The 20,613-nt window shown below is 41.6% G+C and overlaps 2 protein-coding genes across 11 annotated transcripts in view; one reads left to right on the top strand and one right to left on the bottom strand.

Annotated features, from left to right (window-relative positions):
* Positions 1-20,613, bottom strand: part of LOC143037431 (rotatin-like) — a 463,326-nt gene that overhangs the window by 296,477 nt on the left and 146,236 nt on the right. For all 10 annotated transcript variants that reach the window (XM_076205620.1, XM_076205622.1, XM_076205623.1 and 7 more), the window contains one exon: positions 1,186-1,389. In XM_076205620.1, the coding sequence (XP_076061735.1) occupies positions 1,186-1,389 (204 nt within the window). The remainder of the gene's footprint in view (positions 1-1,185; positions 1,390-20,613) is intronic.
* On the top strand, positions 11,238-17,365 carry LOC143037182 (uncharacterized). Its single transcript, XM_076205296.1, has 2 exons — positions 11,238-11,589; positions 11,992-17,365. The coding sequence occupies exon 2, from the start codon at positions 12,056-12,058 to the stop codon at positions 17,363-17,365; it is 5,310 nt and encodes a 1,769-aa protein (XP_076061411.1). The 5' UTR covers positions 11,238-11,589; positions 11,992-12,055.

Raw genomic sequence — 20,613 nt, 5'->3', positions numbered from 1 at the left:
CAAAATAGTATGTCACTGTCCGAGGCATTTTTTTTTTTTTTTTTTTTTTTTGCACTGAAGCCACATATAAGGCATACCTCATGATAAGGCGCACCACCCGATTTTGGCCGATTTTAAGGATTTTGCCCACGCCTTATAGTCCGAAAAATACGGTAACACAATTACCAATAAAAGTCATATTTTGATGTACCATTTATTATTTGATAACTAGTTCTATGATTTTTAAACAAAAGTTTGAGTTTTTGAACGTTTTTAACAGCCTGCTGATATGTAGAAAAAATTTCCTCATGTCCTTGTGCAGTTGCCACATGCCGCTATTTTACTACGTTTTGGTACAAAATTCTACGAAACGGCAGCCCTAGTGGCGGCTTGACTGGGCCGGGTTTGAGTACACGTGTACGGCCGTCGCTGCTACCTACCGGACAAATAGGGAACTTTGCTTGAAAAGTCCGCCCTTTGTTCATTTCGACCGGTCATACGAGGGTCCGGGCATTCGGGGTCCGGGCTTTCGAGGTTCGACTGTATTATTACTCAGAGTAAAAGATAACGAGTAATACAGCAGTGACTTTATATTTCATAATGAGAGTAGTGTGATGCAAATTACATATGGCAGCCAATGTTGCATGTGAGAATTTGAGTTGTACTGAAGTGGTTAACCACTTCAGTACGGGACTTAAATCTCGCGGGCAGCAGCCAATGCCAGCCGTATGACGTGTCGTAATAATACTCGCATCATAAAATATAGTCACCGCTTATATCGATCGTTCTCTCTTTCACCCGCGAATTTTGAAAACCACAGAGAATGGGATTCAGGGCGCATTTGGGAGAATGTAAAAAGACAGGGGCGACTACAATAAATATAATCAAGACGCCGATATGGCAGCGTTGCGAATCCACTTGCTCCTCATGACGCCTACGTGTGCGGCACCGTATGGAAGGGGTTAAGATTAAATGCTTGCAGAGCAGCATTTAACATAAGCTTAAAATCTGTTTTACTTTTATGATTAACCCCCCCATCTGAGATAAAAAGTTCATACTGGAATAATTTTTAATTAAATCATCTTTTCTATCCCAATTTCTCTCTTTTGTCAAATCACACCATTTGGCATCAATCGCACTAAATTCAATCAAGTTCAATATTAGGCTAAAACAGTAAAAAATCTGATAACTGAACCTCACACGTACCTCCACACGTGCATGAAGTGTGCAAGCAAGTGACACTGGTTGGTCAAGCAGGAGGAGGTCAGCAATCACAAAAGGGTCTATATCAGCCATAGAGGGCCTCAGCTGAGATGAGTTTTCATCCAAGATGTGAAGTAAGTAAGGCAACAATTCAGTACGACTTTCCTTCTCTTTGTTATATAGGCATAAGAGACACAACAGCAAATTCTGAAAAAAGACCAATAAATTCATTTTCATACAATTTCATATATACACACTGTCTAGCTGTATTTACCTACTGATACAGTATATGTACAAATATGAAGATAAAACAGAGAACATCTGTGGAAAGAGAAGAGTTGGACAGGGTAGATAAAAATACTACTGAGATGGGCTGGATATATGGAAAGAATGAATGACATTAGACTAGCCAAAAAGAATGTGGGAAGCAAAAGTGGATACAGTGAATTTGAGAAGACAAAGGTTAAGCAGAATGCACAAGGAATATCTGTACAGTGGGGATGAGAGTACAAAAGACAGGTAGGAGTGGAGAAGGTTGTGAATGAATGAAAGGATAAGGATCAAGGTTGTCAATGAATGAAAGGATAAGGATCAAGATTGTCATACAATGTAGCAGTGGGGACCCTGCTCCTTGCTCCATTGCCCTGGACCTGAACAAAGGTGGTAGGGATTGGTGCCACCTGCATAAAAGGAGGTGGCTGAGTATTTCTTGTGGCTGTTGATGACACAATATACATTCTATAAGGGATGTGTGGGAAAACTCCATTCCACCTGTGACATTTCTCAGGAAGACAGAGTTCATGACCAGTCTGGGGAATGACAACAACAAGGTGGTAGGCTACAAGGATGACCACTGATGGTACTGCGAGAAGTAGAGTTTTGATATGTATTATATATCATTGTATGTAGGATAATCTGCACATGGGATGACCCCTATATTTAAAAAAAAAAAAAAGTTTAAAGGAGGGAGGGCCAATGGGGTAAACCAGCTATGGATGTCAGGCCCTGATGTGAAAGTGCTATGTTTTGATGTTTTGCTTCTGATCTGAACAATGTGTGGGGGTGGATAACCCTTCATCTCCAAGTAGTTAAAATAAAATGTATACCAAATGGGTGTGGGACATGTGAAGGGTAGAGGTGGATGGAGCAAACAGGAGGGAGAAACTGAGGGTGAGATGGATGGATGGGGTAAAAGAGGTGTTGAGAAAGGAAGGGAGAAGATATACATACATATAATGAGGGCTTTTCCCCCGTTACAAGGGAGGTAGCTAAAGCCAAAGGCATTCCACTCCCACCCATTTCATCCCCACCCTCTCCACTCCCATTCTCCCTCCCTCTTTTTTTGGCTCCTCCTGGAAGTCAGGTCATTCCTGCATCTCACTCATTGCCCTAGGTCAGAGGCAATGCAGCAATACAGCACATCCATAGCAAAGCCAATTTATTTAATCAGCAACCCCCTCTATGTCCCCTCATGTAGAAAAAGAAGACAAGGAAAAAGCCCTTTAACGGGCTGCTTCAAAATATCATTCACACATAACCATGCCCTAACCCCCCATCCCACTCCCTTCTATGCATCAATGCATAATCCATAAATAACCATTTTCCATTCACCTGTCTTCTGTTTTCTCCCTTCCTTTCTCAACAGACACCCCCTCTTTCCCAATGTCCATTTTACCCTATCCATCCATCTCATCCTTGGGCATCCCCTCATATTCACTCCTTCCACCTCTACCTTCCATACTTCTTTCACCAATCTTTCTTCACTCATTCTTTCCATGTGTCCAAACCATCCCAATACTCTCATCAACCCTATCTCCCATCTCCTTTTCCACCCCCACTCTTCTACTCACCTAATTGTTTCTCACTCTATCCAGCCTAGTAATCCCTACTCTACTTCTCAGGCATTTCTTCTCAAACACATTTAAACTCTTCCTCCATGCTTCCTCCATGCTTCTGCCCCATTATATATATATATATATATATATATATATATATATATATATATATATATATATATATATATATACACACACACACACACACACCACGGGCTTCTCCCCCTTACGAGTGAAGTAGCCAAAGTCAAGGGCATAAATCAACTCACACCCATTTCATCTCTACATACTCCACTTCTGTCATCATGTACTAAAATAATTAACCAATATATATATATATATATATATATAACATCTCAATATCACATTTACCTTAGACTAAATCAGACCAACCCACACACCCCAAGATGCTCAAATTAACCACTTCCATACGGTGACGCCTACATAGGCGTCATGAGGAGCAAGTGGGTACGTGATGATGCCGACGTCTTGATTATATTTATTGTAGTCGTACCTATGTAACCTCCAGTCTCTCTAAACTGGCTTCATCATATATTCTATGGTTATCAAAATTCACGGGTGAAAGAGAACGAACGATTGAGCACTGACTTTTTTATTATGCGATTATTATGACGCAACATCACACGTGAGGCAGCTAATGCTGCCAGAAGTGCGATGTGCCCCGGAATGAAGAGGTTAACATTCTCAGCACAACCCCATCTTAACTACTTCCATACGGTGCCGCCTACGTAGGCGGCATGAGGAGCAAGTAGGTACTCGCTGATGCCGAAGTCGCCATCTTGATTATATTTATTGTAGTTGTACCTACGTAATTTTCATTCTCTCTAAACTGGCTTCATCAGTTTTCTATGGTTATCAAAATACACGGGCGAAAGAGAACGGACAATTTAGCACTGATTTTATTTTTCATAATGTGATTATTATTTCGAGACATCGCACGTCGGGCAGCTAATGCTGCCAGACGTGCGATGTGCCCCGGAGAGAAGAGGTTAACCCCTCCCACCCCCAGGAAATATCACAAGCTGTCACCTGTCTGGGGTATTGGCTGCATGTTATTGTGGCAAAGTAGCATGCAGTTGATACTTTAGGGTCTATATGGGGTGCCCCTACGGACCAGAGCCATACATCATTTTGTCTATGACAGAGGAAAACTCTTCATAGAGAAATTATGACACTTTTATACTACAACTGTCCCTCCGTTATGCTGTCCCCCAACCCCTTGCTGCTGTCCTGTACCATTTCTCTGAGTATTCAATTTCTGGGGTGGGGGATTTCCCTGTGGTGGGGGAAAAGAATACTGCCACCATGTATTTCCACTTGGATCATAAGAGGCGAGAAGAAAGGGATGGGGAGTGGGACTAGGCATCCTTCTCCTTGTAGTCCCACAGGGGACATTCCTAAACGAAAAAGTAAAGGCATAAGAGGGTCTGGGAGTTTTCGGACCAGCACCCTAAGGTTTGGGTCTTTTAATGTGCGTGGATGTGGTACACATGAGAGTAAAAGGGAAGAGATAGGTAGTATGTTTGTGAGAAGAAAGATGGATGTGTTGGCTTTGAGTGAAACTAAGTTGAGAGGGAAGGGTGAGTGTAAGTTTGGGAGTGTAAGTGGGAGGTTATCAGGAGTGAAGAGAGGGCGAGGGAGGGAAGGGGTGGCTATTCTAGTAAGTAAAGAGATAGGTAAACGTGTAGTGGAGTGGAAGGAGGTTTCCTCAAGGATAATGTGAATGAAGGTGAAACTGGGAAAGGAGATGTGGGTCTTTGTAAGTGCATATGGGCCTGGCAATGACAAGAGTGTAGAAGAAAGGGAGGCCTTTTGGATAGATTTAAATGAGTGCATAGAGGATTTAGGGAGAAATGTCAGTGTAATAGTACTGGGAGACCTTAATGCTAGGGTAGGAAATGGTCCAATTGATGGAGTGGTTGGGAAATGTGGAGTTCCAGGAAAGAATCGTAGTGGAGAGTTGATGGTGGAAATATGTCTAGAAAGAGAGTTGTTGATAGCAAATACAGTGTTTCGGAAGAAAGTCAAGCATAAGTACACATGGGAGAGGGTGGTGGAGGGAAGGGTGGTAGATATAGCGTTGATGGATTATGTAGTGGTAAATAGTATTATGATAGGAAGAGTTAAGGATGTACATGTGCTAAGGGGAGAGGGTGGAGGAATATCAGATCATTTTTTGGTGGAAGGTAAGTTGAGAGTGGAGGATCGATGGAGAAAGAGGAAAGGGACAAAAGGAAGGGAGGTGCTTAGAGTGAACTCTTTAAATGAGAAGGAAAAGGAGAAGGAGTACAAGAAGAAGCTGAAGGAGTGGGAGGGAGTGAAGGATAGAGTAGAGCTAGGTGTGGAGGAGGAATGGGGATGGTTCAAGGAGGGATTCATAAAGTGTGCAAGGATGGTGTGTGGAACAAGAAGGACAGGAGGAAATAGAAGGAAGGGTAGTGAATGGTGGGATGAGGAAACAAAGAAGGTTGTAGAGGAGAAGAAGCGAGCTTTCACAGAATGGTTACAAAATAGTAAGAGGGAGTCATATGAGAGGTACAAAGTAAAAAAAAAAAGAGAAGTAAAGCACAAGGTAAAGGAGGCAAAGAGGAGAGCAGATGTGAAGTGGGGTAAGAGTATGACAGAAAATTTTGAAAGTAATAAAAAGATGTTTTGGAAAGAAATTAAGAGAGGAAGAGGAGGCGAATCAAGTAGAGAAGAAAAGGTAAAAGGTGCAGATGGAGAGATGATAATGGAAGAGAAGGCAGTAAGGGGAAGATGGGCAAAATATTTTAGGGAGTTGCTAAATGTGAAGGATGATAGGGAGGGAAAGATAGTTGCAGTGGGAAATGCTAAGAAAATAACTATGATGAGCGAGGAGAATGGAGGAGAAATAAGGAAGGATGAAGTGAAGGTAGTTGTTAAGATGATGAAAGCAGGTAAGGCACCTGGTCTGGATGGATGCCATGCAGAATGTCTAAAAAAAGGAGGTACAGTGATGGTGGACTGGCTGGTGAGGTTATTTAATGTTTGCTGGAGGGAGGGTAGAGTGCCGGAGGACTGGAGGAGTGCCTGTATAGTTCCACTTTACAAGGGAAAAGGGGACAAGTGTGAATGTAGTAGTTTCAGAGGGATTAGCTTGTTAAGTGTAGTTGGGAAGGCTTATGGGAGGATCTTGATTGAGAGGATTAGGAGAGGAACAGGAGTAATTGGTGAAGAACAGTGTGGATTTAGGACGGGTAGAGGTTGTGTAGATCAGATCTTTGTGGTAAGACAAATATGTGAGAAAGCTATAGGAAAGGGGATGTTTTTTGGGCTTTTATGGATCTGGAAAAGGCTTATGATAGGGTAGACAGAAAGGCACTGTGGGAGGTTATGCGGATATATGGGATAGGAGGAAAGCTTCTGGGAGCTGTCAAGAGTTTTTATGATAGTAGAGCCTGTGTCAAGATTAGAAATGGAGAGAGTGAGTGGTTCGAGGTAAAGGTGGGACTTCGTCAAGGAAGCGTTATGTCGCGATGGGGTAGTGAGAGAGGTAAATGCAAGGGTAGTGGGTCAGGGATTGGAGATGGTTAAAGAAAATGGAGAAAAGTGGGAGGTGAGCCAGCTGTTGTTTTGCTGACGACACTGCGCTTGTGGCAGGATTGGAGGAGGGATTGAGGAAGTTGGTGACAAAGTTTGGGAGTATGTGATAGAAGAAAGCTAAGGATAAATGTGGGTAAAAGTAAGGTGATGAGATGTACAAGGGGTGAAAGTGGCAGTAGACTGGAAGTGAGCATTAAGGGAGAGCGACTGGAGGAAGTGGATAGTTTTAGATACTTGGGTGGAAATGTGGCAGGAAAAGGTGGAGTGAAGGTGGAGGTACAATGTCGATTGAGAGAAGCGAGTAAATGCCTTGGTGGATTAAAGAGTGCAATGAGGAATAGACATTTGGGAATGGATGCTAAGAGGAGACTATATGAAGGAGTGATTGTGCCAAGAGCACTGTATGGGACAGAAACATGGAACCTAAGAGAGGAAGAGAGAAGGAGTTTGAATGTGTTTGAGATGAGGTGTCTGAGAAGTATGACGGGGGTTACTAGGCTAGATAGAGTGAGAAATGAGGAGGTGAGGAGGAGAACAGGGGTGGAAAGGGAGCTGGGAGATAGGGTTGATGAAAGAGTATTAGGATGGTTTGGACACATGGAAAGAATGAGTGAAGAAAGACTAGTAAAAGAGGTATGGAAGGCAAATGTGGGGGGAGTGAACATGAGGGGATGTCCTAGGATGAGATGGATGGATGGGGTGAACGGGGCTTTGGGGAAGAAGGGAATGTCTGTTGAGGAAGGACGGGAGAGGACAGAAGACAGAGGTGAATGGAGAATGGTTGTATATGGATGATGTGATGCATGAGGTGGAATGGGCAGGGGGATGGGGGGGTGAGGTAGTATGTGTGAGCAAAATTTGACGAAGCCCGAAGGGATTTCTCCCCATCTTCTTTTATGCAATGGGAGGACGGAGAGGGGGGGTCGCTAATTTAACCACTTCAGTACGGGACTTAAATCTCGCGGGCAGCAGCCAATGCCAGCCGTATGACGTAACGAAATAATATTCGCATCATAAAATATAGTCGCCGCTTATATCGATCGTTCTCTCTTTCACCCGCGAATTTTGAAAACCACAGAGAATGGGATTCAGGGCGCATTTGGGAGAATGTAAAAACACAGGGGCGACTACAATAAATATAATCAAGACGCCGATATGGCAGCGTCGCGAATCCACTCGCTCCTCATGACGCCTACGTGTGCGGCACCGTATGGAAGGGGTTAATGAAGTGGCCTTGCTGTGAATGTGCTGTGTCTTGCGACACTGCTTCTGACCCAGGGCAGTGGACAAGGTGCAGGGATGACCCATCATCCAGGAGGTGCTAAGATGGGAGGGGGTTGGAGGGGTGTGGAGTGTATTCGGTGATGGAATGGGTGGGAGTGATTTTATGCCTTTTCCTTTTTGGCTACCTCCCTTGTAAGGGGGAAAAAGCCTTGGTATATGTATGTATGTATGCAAGCAGAAACTAACTTGTTATGATAGCATGTATCATACTGGCATCACAAGTAATGCTTAGTAAATGTAAAAGAAGAAATGCCATCCTTATTGACCAAGGCAATAAAACCATTGTACAGAGTTCCTTCATCTAAACTGGTACTACTATTGCCTTCAATGTTATGCTTCACAGTAGCATTATCTTCTGACTTTTGAGTACATACTTCATTGAAAGAAGGGAGGTGAGCCAGCTGTTGTTTGCTGACAACACTGCGCTTGTGGCAGGATCGGAGGAGGGATTGAGGAAGTTGGTGGCAGAGTTTGGGAGAGTATGTGATAGAAGAAAGCTAAAGATAAATGTGGGTAAAAGTAAGGTGATGAGATGTATAAGGGGTGAAAGTGGCAGTAGACTGGAAGTGAGCATTAAGGGAGAGCGACTGGAGGAAGTGGACAGTTTTAGATACTTGGGTGCAAATGTGGCAGGAAAAGGTGGAGTGAAGGTGGAGATAGAATGTAGATTGAGAGAAGCGAGTAAATGCCTTGGTGGATTGAAAAGTGTAATGAGGAATAGACTTTGGGAATGGATGATAAGAGGAGACTGTATGAAGGAGTGATTGTGCTAACAGCACTGTATGGGGCAGAAACATGGAACATAAAGAGAGGAAGAGAGAAGGAGTTTGAATGTGTTTGAGATGAAGTGTCTGAGAAGTATGATGGGGGTTACTAGGCTAGATAGAGTGAGAAATGAGGAGGTGAGGAGGAGAACGGGGGTGGAAAGGGAGTTGTTGTTGTTGTTGTCGTTCCCTAGACTGTCTGTCCGAGCAGTCCCGTCTCCCCAAGGAATGCCATAGACAAAACTGGGTTTTCCCACAAATCCTTTATAGAGCATATGTTGTGTTGTTTGCGTGCATGATTGTGTATAATGCAGTCTTCCATTATGTGTTGTAAGGTATGGGGTGAAGTGTTACATCCTGGGCAGCTGTTCACAATGCAGTCATCCAGCCTCTTCTGGTAGCTTAGAAGTGCTGGGTGGTGACCGCACCGCAGTCTGGCCAAGTGGACTCTGTCCTTTCGTGGGAGAGAGGATTCAGAAGGGTGGATATCAGGGGGTCTGGCATGCAGCAGTGTGTTGTCTTTCAGTGTGTTAATGGAGCGGTGAGTGATATGATTATGAATGTTTCCGGAGGCTGGTATTTGGTGGTTGTGGAGGAAGAGAAGAGAGTATCTGTGCGTGATAAAGGTCTTTGGGTGTTGTTTTAATGTTTCTTGGTGTGTGTGGGTGTTCTGCTATGTAGTGTAGTGGGTGTAATGTGTTTGTGGTGGCTGCGGCAAGTGTTTGTGTGCCTCTCATGTCGAGGTGGTCCTTGACTTTGAGAACTTTTGTTTCATGGTGTAAATGGACTGTAGGTGTTGTATTTGTGCAGCCTGTAATTGTTTTTAGGGCTTTGTTTTGTATGATTTGAAGGGTGTTGTGGTGTGTCTCACTGAGATTAGGAGCCCATGCAGGACTCGCATAATTCAACACTGAGCGTATGCATTGTTTGTATATTGTTATATTAGTTTCTTTGTTTTGTCCAAATGTTGTTCCAGTGATTGACTTAAGTGCGTTAAGTCTGGGTGTGCATTTGTTTTTTATGTTTGTGATGTGTTGTTTGAAAGACATGGATGTATCGTATGTTACACCAAGAATTTTGGGTGTGTTTGTGTGTGGTATTAGAGTGTTGTTGATGTAGAGATGAGGTATGTATTTGTGTTCTTTTGTCCAGTTGGTGAGAAGTGTTGCTGTAGATTTGGTTGGAGCTATTTTGAGTCTGTTTGTGATGAACCATGTGTTGAGTGTGTCAAGGTATGGCTGGATTATTTCTGCAGCTTTGTCTGTGTTACGATGTGTGCATGTGATTGTTATGTCGTCTGCGTAGGAAGAGATTTGTATTTCTGAGGTGTCTGGCGTGGGTAAGTCATGCATGTATAGATTAAATAGTCTGGGGGATAGAACTGAGCCCTGTGGTACTCCGTTCTTAATGTTTCTGATGTGCGATGATTGGCCATTATATGACACGTAAGCATTCCTACCTGCCAGATAATTGGCCAGCCATCTTTTGGTGTTATTGTGCATGTCTGTGTTATATATTTTATTTGTTAGGTTGCGGCGGGGATAGCATCAAAAGCTTTACTAATGTCTAATGTTATAAGAAGTGTTCTTTGGTGGGGCCTATCTGAATTGATGCCATCTAAAATTCTTTGTGTGAGGTTTGTCAGAAGAGTGTTTGTGGAGTGTAGTGGCCTAAAACCGTGTTGTGAGTCAGCAAGGGGAATATGTGGTGTGACAAGTTTAAGTATTAGGCGTTCAATGATTTTAGAGGGGGTGCAGAGAAGTGTGATTGGGCGGTGCGATGTTGGGATTGTTGGGACTTTGTTCGGTTTTGGAATGGTGATTATTTTACCATGCTTCCAGATGTCGGGTATAGTGTTGTGTGAATAGCTGTAGTTTGCAATGTTTGTGAGTGCGTGTATACCTTGTGGTCCAATGTGTTTTAGGTGGATGTTGCTTATGTTATCAGGGCCACAGGCAGATGAGTGCTTGAGACTATGTATTATGAGTTTTGCCTGACTGTCTATGAAGGGTATATAGTCTGAGTCTGTGGGAAAGTCTTTCTTACGTCGAATGGTGCGTCGGTCGTCAGGGTGAGAAGTGAGATGGCTTGTCTGTGCAAAATGACATATGAGTGCGTTTGCTTGTTGTCTGTTTGAGGGTAGATTATCTGTTGTTGTGATTATTGCTGCGTGAGAGCGTGTAGTGTTACTGTTGGATATTGTAATGCTGTTGAGTGTTTTGTACAATTTGCTGGTGTTTGTTTTGTGATCAAGTGTATTGATAAAGGTGTATCATCACTATACGATGATATTGGTTCAAGTTGTTTGTACGAACCATTTAGGATGACTTGTGCATTTGTACGTTTATTTCGTATTGATTAAAGTTATTTATCTATTTAATGTACTGTAATTATTAAATAAATGCATTGTATCACCACAATACGATGATATTGGTTCAAGTTGCTTGTATGAACCACTTAGGATGACTTGTGCATTTGTATGTTTATTTTGTATTGATTAAAGTTATTTATCTATTTAATGTACTGTAATTATTAAATAAATGCATTGTATCACCACAATACGATGATATTGGTTCAAGTTGCTTGTATGAACCACTTAGGATGACTTGTGCATTTGTATGTTTATTTTGTATTAATTAAAGTTATTTGTATCTATTTAATGTACTGTAATTATTGAATAAATGCATCACATGTTTATTCCTTTGGGATCTTGTATACTGTATTTGTGTAGGGAACCGTTTCTGCGCGTATCGCTGTGCGTTTGTTCGCGTGGATATTACTAGGGAGGTGACGCTCATTACACCGACATTCTCGTCGGTGATTTCGAGGTGTGAGGCGGGCAGCGGTGAGGAACCAGCGTCCGAGGTGAAAATGTAAGGACCTAGGTCCCTGCCCGGGTGATGGTTTGATTTTCACACTAGAAGGCTTGGAGCACTAATGTGAGTTATGATTTCTAAATTTTGTAACATGTGATAGGAGCGTTGCATTACGGTTAACAGATTGTTTGCGTAAAGTAATACTGATTTCAATATATTGCTTGTATAGAATATGATTTAGATGAGTACTTACAATAGCTTAAGTTGTGAAATTTATAATCGTGTAATTAGCCATAGAGGAATGTTGGACTTCTTATTTGTTACTAATGTCTATATATTTCATACTATTGTAACTGTCATTGTAGTTACGTTTATTCAAAAGATTTATTGATGGTTATTTAGAGGATTATCCTCGTTTAATTCCAATGTAAATTTGTACAAGTGTTTTTGTTGTTGATGGTTTCAACAATTTTCACGTTATGTATACTGTGGATTTATGTAAGGATATTTGTAATATACTCGCAGGTTGAAATACATGATTACGACAGTCCACGGAGTTTTAGTGTGAAACATTTCAACATTAACCAAGATGGGGCTGGACGAGGAGCTGGACGAATTGAAGAAGAAACGGGCAGCTGTTAAGAGCAAATTCACCCGGAAACTCAACAGCTTTACCACGGCGCGTGACCAGGAAGCACCCCTTGCTGTACTAGACGGTATTTATCACGAAGTCGAACTGGTGTTCAACAGTGTCGAAGAATTGAACGATAAAGTGGTAAGTTCACTGTACAGAACAGAAAAGGGAACATTAGTTGAGGAGGCAGAAGGTTATATATCTGATTTGGAAATACGGAAAGTGAACTTAAAAATCGAATTGGAAAAGATTAGGGGTGCTCATAAACAAGTTGTACAAAATAATATACCCCGGGTTTCAGTTAAGAAACTTGATCCCCCTTCTTTCTCAGGTAACATGAGGGAATTCCCTAGTTTTAAAGATGACTATGAGAGACTAATTGTGCCTACTTTTGGACGGGACCCTTATGCATTACGACAGTGTTTGTCAGGCGAAGCGTTACACTCTATCAAAGGCCTAGAGAATGATTATGAGAGTATGTTTGACAGACTGAATAAAAAATATGGTAACGAAAGAAAAATCGTAGATTTGATAATCGGTGATTTACGTGCTCTTAAACCGATAGCAGATGGCGATGACAAGGGACTTATTGAAATGGTAGATACGGTTGAAAGGTGTTATTTGGATTTGAAGAAGATGAAACTACAAGCAGAAATGAACTCTACTAATGTTTTAGGCATGGTGGAAAGAGTTTTACCACTTGCACAGAAAAGAGAGTGGGTGGCAATAATGGATGATAGTGGATGTAGTTTGGAATTTGACAAGTTATTGAAATATTTGTTAACCCAGAAACGCAGGATTGAGTACATGGGGTCTGCTGTTAGAACCACCTGTAATCGGAGGTCAAACATAAATATAGTGAGCACGGAATCTCAAAATAATGATCTTAGCACACTAGTGAAAGACTTGCAGGGTAATCAAGCTAATATAGAAAGACAGTTATTAAATATAACTAAGGTACTTAATAATTTAACTGACAGCAATAGGTATAAACATGATAATTCAACTCAGTCCACATACCGATGTTGGTTTCATGAGAGCAGTACCCATGATACTCAAGATTGTTATGTGTTTAAATCATTAAGTGATAAAGAAAGGTTAGAAATTGTCAAAAGTAATAATTTATGCTTTAACTGTTTGTCTAATCAACACCGGGCGAGGAATTGTACAAGGAGGGAAACTTGTGATGTGATCTTTAACAACAAGAAGTGTGGCATGTGGCACCATCCATTATTGCATAGATCTCCACTGAATGGAACAATGTATCATATAAATGACCACAAAACGTCAAAGGTTTTGTTAATGGTTAGCTCAATATACCACAATGGTGTACCCATAAATACAATGTGGGATAGTGGATCAGACGTAACTGTTATAACTCACTCAATGGCAAAAAGGTTAGGGTTAATAGGAAAGGATGTCCAGATGACCATCACAAAGGTGGGTAATGTCGTGGAGTCATGCATGAGTAAGGAGTACACCATTCCTTTGGTAGATCAACAAGGCAAAATTTGGAAAATTAAGGCATATGGTCTTGATGAGATAACATCGAATGTGTACGAGGTTGATGCTAACGAATTAAGTAGAATACTACAAGTGAATCCAATGTTGCTAGTGAGACCGGTTGGTAAGGTAGATATGCTGATTGGATCAGATTGTTGTCAGTTATTACCCAAAGTAATAAAAACGGTAGGTAGCCTCCAGTTGCTAGAAAACCAATTTGGCTATTGTGTTAGAGGTAGCATGGGTACCGGTACGAAGAGAGGAGGCGACAGTGCTTGTGTTAGGGTGAATCATATTCTATTTGATGTTAGCACTCGGAAAATAGAAGTGTCTAAACTACCTGACTTGAAGGTATCCTTGGATAATGTGTTTGAAAACGATACAGATTATGATGATATACCTTGTTTTTGCAGAAGTATACCTGATGAGTGGACATTAAAGGAAACTAGAGAACTGAAATTAATTGAACAGGGTCTTACATTTGATGAGGTCAATAGGGTTTGGGTTGTTAAATATCCCTGGATAGAGAATCCCGCAAATCTACCCAACAATTATGCTAGTGCCGTTGCTCGTATGAAGGCGACAGAGAAAAGATTGCTCAGCCGTGGCTCGGAACATTGTAAATTGTATCAAAATCAGATTGATGAGATGATCGCTGGAGGTATAGCACGGAAAATTACAAGGGCTGAAAGAGTATCTTATACTGGTCCCGTTCATTACATCCATCACCACGAGGTAATGAAGCCAAATTCCCAATCTACACCTATGAGAATCGTGTTTGATTCATCGGCTTCCTATCGCGGTCATCAACTAAATGCATATTGGGCGAAAGGTCCAGACATTTTGAATTCATTGTTGGGAGTATTACTAAGGATGAGACAGGAGAAAGTAGTTGTAATGGGTGACATATCTAGGATGTACCATACTATTAGGCTAGATGAAAAGGATCAGCATACGCATAGATTCATTTGGAGAGATTTTAATATGTTAGAATTCCCTGAACATTATATCATGACAAGGGTTACATTTGGGGATAGGCCAAGCGGTATAATAGCAACATTGGCACTAAGGCACACCGCGGAGAAGTATGCGAGTGAATACCCGGCTGCTGCTAAAATGATAATGAGAAATACTTATGTTGATGACATGGTACAGTCAGTGAACAGCGAAGAAAAGGCTACTGAGCTTATCAAGGAGGCAGAACATATTCTAGCCAGCGGAGGATTTGTAGTGAAGCACTGGGTGACTTCTGCGAATAATCATAATTTCGCGGGCATAAAATTGTTGGAAACTGAAACGGAAAAGGTCTTGGGGATGTCATGGGACATAAAGAGTGATCAATTTTACTACTCTGTCAGGATAAACTTTTCCCCTAAGCAAAATAAGATTCACTCTAGACCCAATTTATTGAATGAAGAAATAGAATCTAAATTTCCCCAAGACCTTACTAGACGCATGGTTCTTAGTCAGATAGCTTCAGTATTCGATCCATTGGGTTTGGTGCAACCATTTTTGTTGTCAGCTAAGTTACTAATGAGAGAGATGATAATGGATAGCAAGAATGAGGGATGGGACGATCCTATGGTTCAGGAGTACAGAAGGAGATGGCTACATTTCTTCAAGGAATTGTACAATCTCGAGAACCTTAGGATTGAACGCTCGATTAGACCTGAGAACGCGACTGGCAACCCGATTTTGATTTTATTTTCTGATGGATCAAGACTTGCTTATGGAGCTGTGGCATACTGCCGATTCTTTACGCAGTTGGGAGAATATAGATCATCCATTATCATGGCTAAGAGTAGAATGGCACCTGCCAAACAAACAAGTATTCCAAGGATTGAGCTATGTGCCGCGGTGCTCTCATGTCGATTACGTATGAAAATTGAGCAAGAGCTGGAGTGGCATTTTGAGAGAGTAATTCATATAGTTGACTCGGAAATAGTGAGGGCTCAGATACAAAAGGATTCTCATAAATTCAAATCATTCGTTGGAACTAGAATTGCAGAGATCCAAAGCAAGTCTGATCCTAAGGAATGGTGGTGGACTACATCAAAACACAATCCCGCTGATATGCTGACTCGTTCAACAGAGATTAAATTTCTGACGGGTGAATCAACCTGGCAGAAGGGACCAGAATTTTTAAAATTGCCCCTTGAATCCTGGCCAATTAGTCAAACTGATAAAACAGACTTGCCAGATAGAATTGATGAGGGTGAGAATAACAAGTGTACATCTATAATTAATAACGTCACTCACGGAGGGCTCTCACAACCGAATCTAACTACTATTATTCAGTTGCAAAGATTTAGTAGTTATGTAAAGCTACTCAGGGTAACGAGTAGGGTATTGGCGTCAATAAGGTCTAAATCTTTCAGGGCAATAGGTAACCATGTTAATAGCAGCGATATGCAGGTCGCAGAGAAATTATGGGTGAGAGAAGTTCAAAAGGAGTTTTCAAAAAATTGGCAGACTAGATTTAGCAGACTGGGACCTACGATCAACAATGAAGGCATAATTATTGTAGGTAGCCGTATGAAGCATTGGCTGAAACAAAATTGGAATTCTGAAGTGTATATGCTATTACCACCAACTAATAGATTCACTTATTTATATTTGTCACATCTGCATGGTATAGATCACTCGGGAGTAGATACCACGATCTCAAAATTACAAAGGAAATTTTGGGTTCCTGGAGCACGGAGAATTGTGAAATCATTGAAGAATAAATGTGTAATCTGTAAGAAATTATCTCATAAAGTCGAAGGGCAAAAAATGGGTGAACTTGTAGAGGAGAGACTCAGACCATCACCACCATTTTGTCATACTGCTTGTGATATGTTCGGTCCGTTCAAAATACGTGACGCAGTTAAGCGTAGGACGTTTGGTAAAGCCTTTGGTATTATCTTTAATTGCATGTCCACCCGAAGTGTGTACATAGATCTGGTTGACGGGTATGATACACAGAGCCTGTTGCTGACTTTCAGGCGATTTGTATCAATTAGAGGTTACCCGTGCAGTATGTATTCTGATAGAGGCCCACAACTTGTATCTGCGAGCAAAGAATTGAAGCAAGTATTTAACCAGTTTGATTGGAATGATGTGTGTAAATTTGGAAGAGATGAAGGTATGGAATGGCAGTTCACCAAGTCAGCTGATGCCCCATGGCAAAATGGGGTAAGTGAAGCATTAATCAGAAGTGTGAAGCGTTCATTGAAAGTCATGATAGGCGAAAACACGCTCACATTCGGGGAATTGCAGACTGTATTCTTTGAAGTAGCTAATCTCCTGAATGAACGGCCAATCGGCCTCAAACGTGGGTCTGATGTGAATGCTGGATGTTATTTATGTCCTAATGAACTGCTGTTGGGTCGTGCTTCCAATCACGCACCAGTGGGAACATGGGCTCGGTGTAACATGAATCGCCGATTGGAATTCCTAAATAGTATAGTAACTGGATTTTGGCGTAAATGGCAAAGGGATTTCTTCCCTACTCTTCTAGTGCAGCAAAGGTGGCATGTTGTCAAGAGGAATCTACGAGTGGATGACTTAGTACTTGTACAGGATAATAATGCCTTAAGGGGACGCTGGAGGTTAGCTCAAGTTGTTGAAGCCCCAGCTGGACGAGATGGGCTTGTAAGGGATGTAATAATTAGATACAAGAACCAGAGCTCAGGATCGAAGTATGAAGGACTAGAGGACGTGCAGGTTAAACGTTCAGTACACCGACTCGTAGTAATCCTTCCCATAGAGGAACAATAACTTCAAGGCGGGGTGGGGAGTGTATCATCACTATACGATGATATTGGTTCAAGTTGTTTGTACGAACCATTTAGGATGACTTGTGCATTTGTACGTTTATTTTGTATTGATTAAAGTTATTTATCTATTTAATGTACTGTAATTATTAAATAAATGCATTGTATCACCACAATACGATGATATTGGTTCAAGTTGCTTGTATGAACCACTTAGGATGACTTGTGCATTTGTATGTTTATTTTGTATTGATTAAAGTTATTTATCTATTTAATGTACTGTAATTATTAAATAAATGCATTGTATCACCACAATACGATGATATTGGTTCAAGTTGCTTGTATGAACCACTTAGGATGACTTGTGCATTTGTATGTTTATTTTGTATTAATTAAAGTTATTTGTATCTATTTAATGTACTGTAATTATTGAATAAATGCATCACATGTTTATTCCTTTGGGATCTTGTATACTGTATTTGTGTAGGGAACCGTTTCTGCGCGTATCGCTGTGCGTTTGTTCGCGTGGATATTACTAGGGAGGTGACGCTCATTACACCGACATTCTCGTCGGTGATTTCGAGGTGTGAGGCGGGCAGCGGTGAGGAACCAGCGTCCGAGGTGAAAATGTAAGGACCTAGGTCCCTGCCCGGGTGATGGTTTGATTTTCACACTAGAAGGCTTGGAGCACTAATGTGAGTTATGATTTCTAAATTTTGTAACATGTGATAGGAGCGTTGCATTACGGTTAACAGATTGTTTGCGTAAAGTAATACCGATTTCAATATATTGCTTGTATAGAATATGATTTAGATGAGTACTTACAATAGCTTAAGTTGTGAAATTTATAATCGTGTAATTAGCCATAGAGGAATGTTGGACTTCTTATTTGTTACTAATGTCTATATATTTCATACTATTGTAACTGTCATTGTAGTTACGTTTATTCAAAAGATTTATTGATGGTTATTTAGAGGATTATCCTCGTTTAATTCCAATGTAAATTTGTACAAGTGTTTTTGTTGTTGATGGTTTCAACAATTTTCACGTTATGTATACTGTGGATTTATGTAAGGATATTTGTAATATACTCGCAGGTTGAAATACATGATTACGACAGTCCACGGAGTTTTAGTGTGAAACAAAAGGTTTGCCAATTTTGTGTTTTTTGTTCATGTATTTTATTGGCAATCACAGTGTTTAGTGTGTGTATTTGGTCTGCTATGTTTTGAGGGATAGGTGTGGGGGTATCGTGTTTAAGTGTGTCACGTTGTCTGATGAGGCTTTGGATTTCTGGTGTGAAGTTGGGGTTGTGTGATTTTCTGTTGCCTCTAGGGATGTATCTCTTGTCTGCATTTTGTTTGATTGTATTAAAAGTGTGCACAGCATTGTTTATGTTTGTGATTGGTGTACTGTTAAGTGTTTCAAAATGTTGTTCTGTCTCTTCAATAAAAGCTTCCCAGTTAGCTCTCTTGTAATTGGTGTAATTGTGTCTGTGGCCAACTGGGGTGCATCTTGTTTTGGTGGTGATGATGATTGGAAGGTGGTCAGAGCCAAGGGTTCCGACCACTCTCCATGATGTTGTTGGGGTTAGGCAGGGGGAGCAAAAGGTGATATCAGGAGAGGAGGGAGTGTAGAGGGCTTGGTGTGGGATATGTGTATGATTATGTGTGTTGTTCATGATAGTCAATGAGTCAAACTGAGTCTGTATATCAAGCCCTCTGTCTGTGTCAGGGTTGTCGACATACCAGGCAGATGACTTGGCGTTGAAGTCTCCACCCATGATCAGGTTGGGGATTGAGGCTAGTTGGCTAAAATGAGGCCTGAAGGTGTCTGGAACTGTGGGGGATGATTGGGGGGGAATGTACATGTTAACTATTGTCAGTGTTGATTTGTTGCCTGTGCAGATTCGAATGGATTGGATTTCTGTTGTGTTATCTGTGGTAGGGAGGAGAATTTTGGAAAGGGAGTTGGGAGATAGGGTTGATGAGAGTATTAGGATGGTTTGGACACATGGAAAGAATGAGTGAAGAAAGACTAGTAAAAGAGGTATGGAAGGCAAATGTGGAGGGAGTGAACATGAGGGGACGTCCTAGGATGAGGTGGATGGATGGGGTGAAGGGGGCTTTGGGGAAGAGGGGAATGTCTGTTGAGGAAGGACGGGAGAGGACAGAAGACAGAGGTGAATGGAGAATGGTTGTATATGGATGATGTTGTGATGCATGAGGTGGAATGAGCGGGGGGATGGGGTGTGAGGTAGTATGTGTGAGCAAAATTTGACACAGCCTGAAGGGATTTCTCCCCATCTTCTCCTTTTATGCAATGGGGGGACAGAGAGGGGGGGTCCCCGATTTAATGAAGCGGCCTTGCTGTGGATGTGCTGTGTCTTGCAACACTGCTTCTGACCCAGGGCAGTGGACAAGGTGCAGGGATGACCCGTCATCCAGGAGGTGCTAAGATAGGAGGGAGGGTGGAGGGGTGTGGAGTGTATTCAGGGATGGAGTGGGTGGGGGTGGTTTTATGCCTTTTCCTTTTTGGCTACCTCCCTTGTAAGGGGGAAAAAGCCTTGGTATATGTATGTATGTCACCCAAAGCCATCACATAATAAAATAAGACAAACCAAGGAAAATACAATGACAAATCCCAGAATGAACAAAACCAACACATAAAACCATGCCATTATGAAATATTCCACTTACAAAGATGCAAAGATGTCCATTTTGATAGGTTATGAGGAACTCATGATCACTTACAAAAACTCTTTCTCACTATATAAAAATCTACTTCCTTCTGACCATGATGCCCCGGAATAATACACAATTATATCAAACTCAAAACTATACAAACTCCATCTATTGGCAACATAATATAACCATTTCCAATACATTGGTTGAAACTCAACATACAAAATATTCTCACTTTACCAACTCAACTTTTTCTTTTAGGAATGTCCCCTGTGGGGCTACAAAGAGAAGGATGCCTAGTCCCAATCCCCGTCCCTTTCTTCTCGCCTCTTACGATCCAAGTGGGAATACTTGGTGTGAGCAAAATTTGACGCAGCCTGAAGGGATTTCTCCCAATCTCCTTTTATGCAATGGGGGGACAGAGAGGGGGGTCACAGATTTAATGAAGCGGCCTTGCTGTGGATGTGCTGTGTCTTGCAACACTGCTTCTGACCCAGGGCAGTGGACAGGGTGCAGTGATGACCCGTCATCCAGGAGGTGCTAAGATAGGAGGGAGGGTGGAGGGGTG

This window comes from Oratosquilla oratoria, chromosome 22 (genome assembly GCF_046742065.1).
Source record: "Oratosquilla oratoria isolate Oo_2021 chromosome 22, ASM4674206v1, whole genome shotgun sequence".
NCBI lineage: Eukaryota > Metazoa > Arthropoda > Malacostraca > Stomatopoda > Squillidae > Oratosquilla > Oratosquilla oratoria.
Note: the sequence above shows the minus strand (reverse complement) of the source record. Positions and strands in the feature narration are given on the sequence as shown.

What these genes read in the sequence shown, in the direction of transcription:
- LOC143037182 (XM_076205296.1), top strand. Translation starts at nt 12,056, where the DNA reads ATGGGGCTGGACGAGGAGCTGGACGAATTGAAGAAGAAACGGGCAGCT.